This window comes from Macaca mulatta, chromosome 16 (genome assembly GCF_049350105.2).
Source record: "Macaca mulatta isolate MMU2019108-1 chromosome 16, T2T-MMU8v2.0, whole genome shotgun sequence".
In the NCBI taxonomy this organism is placed as follows: Eukaryota; Metazoa; Chordata; class Mammalia; order Primates; family Cercopithecidae; genus Macaca; species Macaca mulatta.
The window spans coordinates 74,104,182-74,116,024 of NC_133421.1; the positions used below are offsets into that span (position 1 = coordinate 74,104,182).

The following is an 11,843-nucleotide window of genomic DNA, read 5'->3' on the forward strand; positions in this document are numbered from 1 at the left end:
ACAGCTACTGAATCAGAATCTGCATTTAACAAGATGCCCAGGTGACGTGCATAAACATTAAAGTGTGAGAGGTACTGTCCTAAGGTATACTGATACTTCAATGACAACTAACCTTTTTAGGGAATTAAAAAAATGCAGTTAAGCATCTGAGATGCCATATGCTTTTCATTCATCTAAGCTATCCTTCCAAAATTGCTCAGGCTCACCTTGCTGTCTGAGAGGTCATAGATTTTCTGGCTGATGTAGGTGACCTCTGGCTTGGTTTCATTGTAGCTGGCCCTCCTGGATATATTTTTATTGGGCTTTGAAAGTCTTAAGGTTCCACCCTCAAGTCGAACAAAGACTGAATGTGTCAAAGTCGCATGGTAGGTTTCTGGATCATAGTTGTAAATCTCATTCATCCATCCCTGATGAAGAAAAACTTCCATTAGTAAACTCAGAATAAACACAAATCTGATTTAGTGTGAAATGATGAACACTGGTATTTGGGACACTGAAACCAAACTTGACCATGACGCAGATAGCAGCTCACCAATGACTACAGGTTGCAAAGAGAAGTGCTTAGCTGGGAGGATAACTGGGACTGAGGAGGTTCTTGATAACCAAAAATCTGGATTTGGAGGAAAAATGGCAATGTTTATTATCCTAAATAAAAGGTTCTTTCTTTTTTTAAAGCCTATAAGCACATCAGGAAACTCAAAAGATTTGTTCATGTCACATGAACAATCTTCTCTGCCTGACCTCCTTTGGGGGTGATTAATTCCCCCCGCCGTCTGGCCTTCTTAATTAGTCAAACACATGCCCTTCCCAGCCCAGCTGCAATCTTTGAAATTTCAGGTATTAATTCATGTTACCACAGGACTCAGAGAACAACTACCTCTCTACTTATATCGCACTACAACATGTACCTCATTGAAACCATACAGTAAAGCAGATGATTTGAGAATTAGGCATTAAATAAATCGTAAATATTATATCAATCGTAAAATATATATCAAAATTCAAAGATACATAGTAACTTATATGGGTAAAATTGTGCTCCAGGTCCCCCTGCCAAATTGGACATAAGTGATTTTTTGTTACATATGTTGATTTTTTTAAAAGAGCAAACATTGAAATGTACAGACAAAAAATACATACACAAAAGCCTAATACACTATACACTGTGTTAAAGCTAATCTCACAGCTGTCATCATCATTCATCACTGAACACTTCTCCTGCCTCAAATACTTTTTCAGGTTATCAGTAGCCCAGATCTCACAAAAGAAGTTCTCTGGGGATTTTTAATTGATAAGTTCCTACTCTCCCAAACTTTTAAAAACTACATGTCTTTGTAATGAGCAGAGAGATGCTAAAGATCACTACATGGGAGTTGGGACTGTCATTCTTTTCAAGCAATAGCCATTTCCATGCTAAGTATTTGAGTCTCACACTAAAGTCTTGAACTGAAAGCCTGTGAAAATGAGGACTCCTTAGAATTCTATTCATTCATCCTTTTATTAAAACACGCATTGAATCTATGTGCAAAGTAATAGGTTAGGAATTGGGACAAAGATTTTTTAAAAGGACGGGATTCTTTTTTTTTTTTTTTGAGACGGAGTCTCACGCTGTTGCCCAGGCTGGAGTGCAGTGGCGCGATCTCGGCTCACTGCAAGCTCCGCCTCCCGGGTTCCCGCCATTCTCCTGCCTCAGCCTCCTGAGTAGCTGGGACTACAGGCGCCCGCCACCGCACCCGGCTAATTTTTTTTTTGTATTTTTAGTAGAGACGGGGTTTCACTGTGGTCTCGATCTCCTGACCTTGTGATCCGCCCGCCTCGGCCTCCCAAAGTGCTGGGATTACAGGCTTGAGCCACCGCGCCCGGCCTAAGGACGGGATTCTTGATCCAAAGGTGCCTCCAAAAGAGTAGAAAATTAGGTCTTCATTTACCTATCCTGTGACCCCACTGGAGTAAACATAATAGAGAAAAGTTGTCACAAAAAGAGTACCTAAGTGTGAAGTGCAAGGAAAAATGGACAAACGTCTCTCTTTGTCATGGGGGAAAAGAGTGTGAAACTTGTGAGCCAATTATATGGATGCATAGACCTCAGTAGATGTTTTGGCCTGAGCTGGGAGGATCTCTCCCTCCTCCCAGTGAATCACTGGACAGGAGCAGCATCTATTCAACAATATTGAGTAAGCAAGCAGTGGCCATGGGAAGAGGTGTTTGTGAGGAAACAGCAACAATCAGAACAATGAAGAGAAAAAGATGACAATTACAGATCACAGTGGGCCCTGAAGTGGACTGTATTGTCAGAGCATCCGTTTGGGTGGGTGTATTTTTGCTAAATGTAGAACTAAGTACTTTCTTTGGCTCACAGTTTGTCTTTTTCTTTAGTCTGTTCTTATGGCAAATTACATTCATTGACTTTCAAATGTTGAACCAGTCTTGCATTCTCAGGATTAAGGATGTATGAGTCATGAGGTGCTGAAATTGGGCTGTATCAGCTCACAGGAACATATTCTACACATCCCTTCCCAACTCCATGTTCAGTGACTTTACGTTGGTAGCTTGCAACTGGCAACGGTGGGAGTTTCTATATCACAGGAATCAGGGAATAGTATAAATCAAGATTTTTTTTTCTCTTTTTTCTGGAGAGCCAGTTTACCAGCATAACACTTTGCTGATATTTTGTTCATTTGTCCCTCTAAGTTCATGAGGGAAAATAGGCTATAGTTTTCTTGCAGTGTTTTTTGGTATTAATGAGCCTCAGAAAATGCAGGTAAGTGCATTTGGGAAGTGTTCCCTCTTCTCTATTTTCTGGAAGTTTGTGTAGAATGAATATTTCTTCCTTAAAGGTTTGATAACATTTGCCCATGAAACCGTCTGAGCCTAGAGTTTTCCTTGCAGAAAGGTTCCAAACTATGAATTCAATTTCTTTACTTGCTATTGGACTATTTAGGTTATCTGTTTCTTCTTGAGTGAGCTTTGGTTTGTATCTTTCAAAGAGTTTATCTATTTTATCTATGTTGTCCAATTTCTGGGCATAATGCTGTCTGCAATATTTCCCTATAATCCTGTGAATATCTGTAGTGTCTATAGTGATGCCCTCTTTCAGTCCTGACACTGGTAATTTGTCCTTCTCTCAAATCTTTCTTTTCGTATGTATGTACGTATGTATGTATATATGTATGTATGTATCTATCTATCATCTATGTATTTGAGACAGGGTCTTTCTCTGTCATCCTGGCTGGAGTGCAGTGGCACAATCATAACTTACTGTAACCTCAAACTCCTGGGCTCAATTAATCCTTCCACCTCAGCCTCCCAAGCAGCAAGGGTTACAGGTATGTGCCACTACACCAAGCTAATTTTTTAAAAACATTCTTTGTAGAAATGGAGTCTTGCTATGTTGCCCAGGCTGGTCTTGAACTCTTGGTCTCAAGCAATTCTCCCAGCTTGGCCTCCCAAAGTGCTGGGATTACATGCACGAACTACCACACCCATCCTTTAACTTAATACTATTAATTTCCCTCTAGGCACTGCATTACCTGTAATTTCTGATAGGTTGTATTTTCAGTTTCCTTCAGTTAAAAATATTTTCTATTTTCCCTTATGACTTTATCTTTGGGCCCACAGGCTGTTTAGAAGTATTTTGCTTAATTTCCAAATATTTGAGAAATTTTCAGATATCTTTCTTACTGTTTTTTAGTGTAGTTTCATAAAAGAGAATCGGCTCTGTGTAATTTCAATTCTTTCAAGCTTGTTATATGGTCTATCTTGGTTCCAAGTGCAGTAAAAAAAAAATGCATTCTGCTGTTGAGTGGGGTTTTCTATAAATATATTTGTCTTTTTAAGCACAACCATTTTCACTAAAGATCTCCTGACACAGAATACACAGCTTTCTTCTTATCCAATTTGGTTGCAGAAAATACTGTCTTACATATATAACAGGTTTACTAGGGCTAAAGTTCTAAAGGTAACTAGATTAATAAAGAACTTGAAGCAGATATAATCATTTTTCTAAGATACTTCAGAGGTTGTGCTTGCAGAGCTATTAAAACCAAGAAGAATCCATGAAGCGGGGGAAGTCGGAGCTGATGAGAACTCTGTTAGATTAAAACAGCCACTTGCTATCAGTGTCACTTATGAGCCATTTGGCCATACAGTCCCTGCATGCAATTGCTCTTCTTGAATCATTTCACTCTGAGGATGTGTCTCCTGTCTAGAGTAGAGGCTACTTGAGAATACAGATTATGTGTGATACTTTCGTCCATCCTAATACCTAAGCTGAGATGCTCAACATTTATTTAATGACTGTTTTTGAATTGTGATAATCACAATTAAGATAGACATTACTGCAGCAAATCTCCATATAAAATATTTTTCGTTATTTCCAGGTACATAAAATTACAGATACATGTAAAAAAAGCCAGTAGAATTAACATGATACTGGCCCCAAAAGAGAAAAAAAGGATTAACATGATACTGGAATTTTGGACAAAAATCCCTGCATTATGTTTATCAACCACTCACCACCATATTAAAAGGGCTAAAGGAGAAAAAAAAGACAAGTATTGTATTATATGTAACTGTTCTCCAAGAAAAGGACAGTCTCTGAGAAATAGAGTAATATAAGCTGTGGGGATTTTTCCTATTTGAAACTACTGGGATTGTACAGATAAATTATCTGATTTATGAATAAGAGAAACTTAGGGATAAAAGGTTGTTTCTCTCCAATTGCTTTCATTTTGTCTTTCCTAAGTCAGAAAATGCAGAATTGTCCAGGGAGGTGCTGCACAACGGAAATATTAATATAATGTGAGCCATAAATGTGAGTCATGAAAATATGTAATTTTATTTTTATTTTATTTTTTTGAGATGGAGTCTCACTCTGTGCCCAGGCTGGAGTGCAGTGGCGTCATCTCAGCTCACTGCAACCTGCACCTCCTGGGTTCAAGTGATTCTCCTGCCTCAGCCTCCTGAATAGCTGGGATTACAGGCGTAAGCCACCGTGCCTTGCCAAAAATGTGTAATTTTAAATGGTCTAGGAGCCACATTAAAATAGAAAAAGCAGGTAAAATTAATTTAAACAATGTATTTTATTTAAATTCATATCAAAATTATGATTTCAACATGTAATCAATATTAAAAATTATTACTGGTATTTTACATTCTGTCTCATACTAAGTCTTCAGAACCCAGTGTGTACTTTACACTTAGAACACATCTCGGTTCCAACTAGCTACACTTTTCAAGGGATTAACAGCTACACAGGGCTTAGGACTAGTGTATCAGAGACAGTACAGGGCCAGTTCTTGGGTTCAAGCTTTTTAGCCCTAGACCTTTGGCTCGACTATGAATAGAAATGGGCAAAGCCTTCCTTTCTCTTCTTGTGCATGCTTTCAACACACGCAGTCTTAGTGATAAGAGACAGTCATTCAGTACATGGCAGTTTTCTGCCATTTTATTAGATGCTTTGCATAATTAAATGAGAGAAGATAATCTAAGTAATCACCTAATGAAATCATCTATTGTAGAAATTCAAAATCTCTTTTAAAAGCTAACCTGCAGTATTAAGAACTCAGAAATATTAATAAGAGTATTCTACGTAAAGGCTTTTGAAAAACTCATAGTTCTATATGAAAATTAAGATACTCAATTTATAAACAAACGTATCAATTTTTTTAGTTTACTCCTTTGATTTTTAGATTTAGAAAACAGAACAAGACATACAGGCATGTGTGCTGAGATACAAATACATCAGCTCATCTGTTCACAGGTCAGACAGTTTCAGGTGCTGAGCCACTACTCTGCCCCAGTCTAACCAACTGCTGCTTAATTATTATTCCTAGGAAAATTCCTGTCCCTGGATAACAAGAGCAACCATTTCCACAGTGCTTCAGGGATTTGGTTTTTAGCCACAAAGCCAGGCATTCAACCCAGAAGCCTGAGCTACCACCCTAGCGGAAGAACAGCCACTATGGAGTTCTTGCTGGCTGCAGCCTGTGTGCTCACACATGGGCACAGTTCTGAGACGAGCATGCAATTACCTTCTTTGCTGACAGCTCTGACAGATAAAGGTCATCCTCTACCACTTGCCAAATTCAGGAATCCCAGAACAACCTGATTCAGAGGAATGTGAGAGACAGAAGGGAGTTTCAAGTCCTACCTACACAGTTCAAAAGCACAAAACCTTACCTGCTGTACTACAGGAGGCAGAGGTGAGAGGCAAGAAGTATGTAGGCATAGAAAGAGAATCTAGGAGATGCTTTCCTTCTCTTGGGAAAGCCTGGAGGGGGCCCAGATTCCTTTACTCTGCTTGGACTTGGCTTGGCCCTTCTTCTCCCTACCCCCTTCTTTTCAGAATCACCAGCTGCTGTGGTTTCTCCTTCCCTTTTATCTTCAAATTTCCTCCTTCCTGAACTACCATGTTCCTGCCTTTGTGTTAAAGATTCATCAGACGCTAAAGTCCACAGCTACTAAAAAACAAATAAACATAGCACACAAATCAGGATTTGAATTACACGTTTATTGTGAACAATCATTTGTTAGCCTAAATGAGACCCTACACTGATCATATCCACTGGCACAAAAGACTGCGGGTCAAAACACATGCACTGAAACCAACTCACCCACCTTAGCAGAAGTACTGAGAATCTGACAGACCTGGGTTCCAAGCACGCCTGCACCACTTACCTCCTGCCAGGGTAGGTGATGTTTATCCCTCAGACACTTGCTTTGCTCACCTGTAAAAGGGTCCAGGTGGCTTACTGCCCAGTTTCATGCCTCCCTGGCCCCTACACCTCACCCTCTGCTCAAGCCATAATGATTTTTTCCCTACTGACAGTTTATTAAGGTACAATTTGTTTACAGTTTATAAAGAAATCGTAAGCATATGGTTTTTTTAAACACTAATATTACTATTCATAACAATGGCTGACATTTAAGCTCATCTTATGGCCCAGGTACCCCAGGTGCATTATCTCCTGTTATTTCTGTCAATTGCCTATGATTTTACAAGTAAGAAAAGTGGTGAGAGAGGGGATGTGATTTGCCTTCCAACATCTAGAGAGTGGCAAATCTGGGACTCAAACCAAGTGTTCCTGACTCTAAGGTGTGGGATGCTATCTCAGCTCCACAGCACGGCCCCACGTGCAGCAGTCTGGCTTGTGCCTAGTCACCCCTCAGGTCATGGCAAAGGCGACACTTCTCCTAGGAAGCCTCCCTCCTCACCTAGGCTCAGTTCTCTGGTACTCTCCCATCACTGTATCTGTTAACTGCCTGGTTTACTAAACTGAGTTACAAACTCCACAAGAGCAGGGATCATCATGTCTGCCAACCACAACTGTAACAAATGTTTGTTGACTGAATACATGAGGGAAGCCTAATTCAGAGACGGCTGTGAGGATTAAATGAAATCTATGGAAAGCAGGAGCAAGCAGGAAGGCTGGCGAGCCCCTCAGAGCCTGTAAGTACCATGCTAGCTGCGTGAGACGAACAAGCAAAGGAAGAAACTGACACCCTAATAAGTGCAAAGAGCTGTAGAGGTTACTTAGAAGACTTGGTCATTATTCTCAAAAAGAAAAACCGAGGTAAAAATGCACAAAATAGCACAGAACAAGAAAATAACCCCAGAAACCAAAGATTTTCCGGACAGAAATGGGATGAGCTAAGTCTTATCTAGAGCAGAGAGGGGTATTGTGACTGGAGCCCATGTTTCCTGCCCCCTGTCTAAGGCTCTTTCCAGAACATTACAGGCTTTGATAGGAAATCTTGAGAGGATCACAGGAGTTGCTACTTGACCCCATTGTCAGAAACTAGGTTGCAGACTGGCCTTAGGGAGGTTTAGGACAAGAGGCTGAGGCACAACTTTCCTCCAAGCCTCCCTAATTCTGCCCCCCTCACTCACCTATGGGCCTGAAACCAGGTAGCTCTTGCAGAAAGCAATTTCCCAGTGCAAACCTAATCACCTTTTGATACCATTAATCAGCCATTTTCCCCCACCCAGGATCTGACCAAGCCCCTGGATTAAGCTACAAATGAAATTTCCAGATTTCAGCAATTGTCAAATCTTGAGAGCAGCACAGCAACTCCAAGGTCTTCACCCTGTTCTCCACATAGTGCCCAACTCTCCACTGCTCAGCTGTTCTAAAATTCTTAACCCTGAATTTCTTCCCAAGTAAAGTATTTATCCCACCTTGTTATGAGACATGGGAATGGGTATAGAGAGATATAGCATATAGTTAGCAACATTCCCTTTCAACAGCTCAACCAAAAACACTCAGAGATGCTCTCAACCCACACCAAAGCGACTCAGACAAGCTTTGTTTCTTTCTGAAGCTGGAGCTGTTAAAATGGACACAGTGCACCCCACTGGGGACAATGACCCAGTCAGCCAGGCTGCAGCTGTCTGGCCCACAGACTGGTCCTGTGATGGCATTTGTAAAAGGTCAGGGGTTTCTCTCAATTCTCTGCTGGATTTAGAAGCCATGTATGGCTGCAAGTACAAAACCACAATCTATAAAGGGGCCCATTTAATATTTTAGAAGATTAAAAGCTACAATTAACCTTTTGCAAATAATAAAGTCTGGAAGAACTACTACCGTGGTTTCAGTTACAGGGCCAATCAGAAGTTCAAGGCCAATGCTCTACTGCTCAGCTTGATGCTGAGCTCACCAGAGAAAAGTGCCAGCCCTATAGCCCGAGGAAGTGATGAGAATTCAGGCGCGGCATGCCTGGCTGACAGCAGTAACAATGCAGCATGTTTTCACCCCTGCTGACATGTGGCTGTGCTGGCATTTCAGGCCACCTGTCATTCAGATCCCTGTATCATTCCTTCATCAAGTGTATCAGGGAAGGAGCAAATCCTATACACAAGAACAGAGCCAGGGCCTGAGGACACTCCTGTTGAAAATCATCTCTGAAGCACATAAAAAGGTAATTACTCTCTGTCTCCAAAACTAAAACATAAGCAGGATTTTGTCTTTACGAGGCCTAAACCTTTTTTGATGTATTAATGGTTGAGAACTGGCATCATCAGTATTATAAACACAGTATCATAGATCATGGAGTTTGAGAATATGGCAGGGGCAGCACAGTCTAATAAACCTTATAAGTCTTGAGATACAAATTTGATTTTACCCATGAAAGACAAGCAGACCCACAGACATCCAGAATTCATACTATAAATGATAGCCTTAAGCAGAGAGCCAGCATTGAAAATAAATGCTGCTCAAAGACACTATAAAGAACATCAAAAAAAAAAAAAAAAGAAAGAAAGAAAGAAAGAAAGCCCATTAGGGGAGGGAAGTGCCAAAAATACAGTCCACATCCTCCAACTGCCTGCCTCAAGGTCACCTTCCCAGCAGTGACACTAGAAGCACTGGAGTCGGGGCTAAAGCCACTTTATCCTGCTCTCCTATCCTCCAGTGCAGAATCTCCCAAACTGAGGTGGCCACAGAACATTTGTGAAATTATAATGCACTGGCAGACAGTAACAGCACAGGAGATAAGGTGGACTCAAATTAGAAAGGTAAAATGATCTCAGATGAACCACTGAAATGACCAAGGTCTGAGTTATGTTAATACATGATAAACGTTAAATCAAAATAACAAGGGTTAAAATTGTAAGATAAATAGATCAGCAAGCAAATAAATTAGTAGCCTCTGCCACTTTTCAGATCACACATTCTATCAAACAACTTTTTGGGTATGTACAAATATATACCTTTACTTATACGTTACACACATGTTCCAATATATACAGCTTTTATAAAAAGTATACAGAATAGAAATAAAGAGCAAAAGATGAGATAATTATCCTTCTGATAATTTTTAGTTTTTCCAGTATGACAGCTATGTACTACCTTCAGCTGACACCTTAAGGCACAACATATACACTCAAGTTGAGGATCACTGTTGATGATCCTGAGTGTAAATCCATATTTCAGAGTCTTACTAATAATTTCCAAGGTTTTTGGCCAAAAGTCAATATGTGGTCATCTGTATGTTAAATATCAGCAAGGCTTATTTACTTTCTTAGCTAGAAAGAGCAAAGACTGATACAGATAGAAACTTTACTATTTTCTTCTTGATTAATGTCTTCTGCAACCCATTTGAATGCCACTGAAAGAAGCGACGGAATGAGAACAGTGAGTCAACAACTATGGCCTGGGCACCCACACAAAAACATGCTCATGCCCTAGAATCATCTTGCTGGCAAACTCATCTTTGGAGTACAGCAAACCTCTTCTTAACAGTTGATTATTGAACAATAATTACAATAAGAGTCTTCGATGTTTTTGGTACTTTTCTTACAGAGTTCAGAGGCATTTTCAGGATGCTAGAAACTGTACTTATATATTGGTAACCAGAATTACAATTTAGCTATGCTTACGTAAGTTAATGAATTGAGTGAAAAACTGGCAAAATGTTGACAATAGTTGAAATTGGGTGTCAGGCACATGGGGAGTTCATTTTACTATTGCCTCTATTTTTGTCTGTATCTAATATTTTCTACAATAAAAAGTTTAAAAATGAAAGTTCAAAAAAGTCATTTTGGGACTACCTGACATCCTTAACCATATTGTTCCTATGGGATTCAGGAAGCATGTTCCACACAGCTGCCTCTCCAACTTCAACACAAGGAGTACCTTCTAGTAAGTGAGGGCTGCCTGCATCAAAACATCTCGTCTGACAAGCCAGGCGTGGTGGTGCGCACATGTAATCCCAGCTACTCTGGAGGCTGAGGCAGGAGAACCGCTTGAACCCAGGAGGCAGAGGCTGCAGTGAGCCAAGATCGTGCCACTGCACTCTAGCCTGAGCGACAGAGCGAGGCAAAACAAACATACAAACAAACGTCTCACCTGAAAACTATTCTACAACAAGGGGCACTGGGAAATAGCCATATTTATAAAAACCATACATAAAAACTCAGGTAACTCATTATAGGGGCAGGATATTTTCAGTAAAGTACAATGTAGAAAGAAATGCACTCACATTTCTTGTCCTTATTCTACCGAGGGTTATGAGAGACCAACAAAAAGCAATCCAAGCCTCTTTGGGCTGCATGTACTGGCCGTTTTCTCCTAAAGACTTGCTTACTCTAATTTCGTGAAAGAATTTCATGAAATTGAGATTAAATTTACAAATTGGAATTTCTTCGCAAAATTGATCATGTCCTCCCCCCAAAATTATTCTTTTATATATCAAAACCAAAGCCTACATTCAGGGAACCTAATTATTTTTAAAACCTATCCCTCTTATTAATTATCGACATGTGACACAACCTAAAGAAAAAAATGTTCTCCAAAATTCATTTCTATTAGTCTCTGCAATGGCCTAAATATAATTTTAGTCAAACTTGCAGGCCCTATCTTTAAAAAAGAGACGGATTATCACTCTGGAAACCAGTATGCTGCTGATGGTTTAAAAATCTGAGATAAAGAATTTGCTCAAGAATATAATTCAAAATTGCATCTGAGCCATATACTCAAACATAAATCCAAGACCTTTATGAAATCTTCAGGAAGCTTTTCGTTATAAACATGTAGAAAGTTAGTGTGCAGCAGGAATGGCTCTGAATTAAAAATACTCCTGGGCAAGGGACCATCTGATTTGGCTAAGCAAACATGCCAAGTGCAGTATGCTGACTCTAAATGCCTCATTTTCCCCATGCCCAAACCCACCCTTTCCCAAGGTCCCCAGCTTAGGGCATCTAGCCAGTCACCCAACATAAGAATTCCAGAAGGCTACCACACAGGGGGTGTCACTACAGGGATGCTCTTGGTCTGTGGCACACAAGAGGCTCTCTACCTTGAGTTAACCTGCCCAGCCTACCGTGCTCTAAGTCCTGTGAGCTT

The 11,843-nt window shown here is 40.2% G+C and overlaps 1 protein-coding gene across 24 annotated transcripts in view; it reads right to left on the minus strand.

Moving 5' to 3' along the window:
* Nucleotides 1-11,843, minus strand: part of TEX2 (testis expressed 2) — a 115,692-nt gene that overhangs the window by 49,390 nt on the left and 54,459 nt on the right. For all 24 annotated transcript variants that reach the window (XR_003723832.2, XM_015120104.3, XM_015120100.3 and 21 more), the window contains one exon: nucleotides 207-407. Coding sequence is in view for 23 of the 24 variants with exons in the window: in XM_015120104.3 (XP_014975590.2) it covers nucleotides 207-407 (201 nt within the window). In the remaining variant the exon portion in view is untranslated. The remainder of the gene's footprint in view (nucleotides 1-206; nucleotides 408-11,843) is intronic.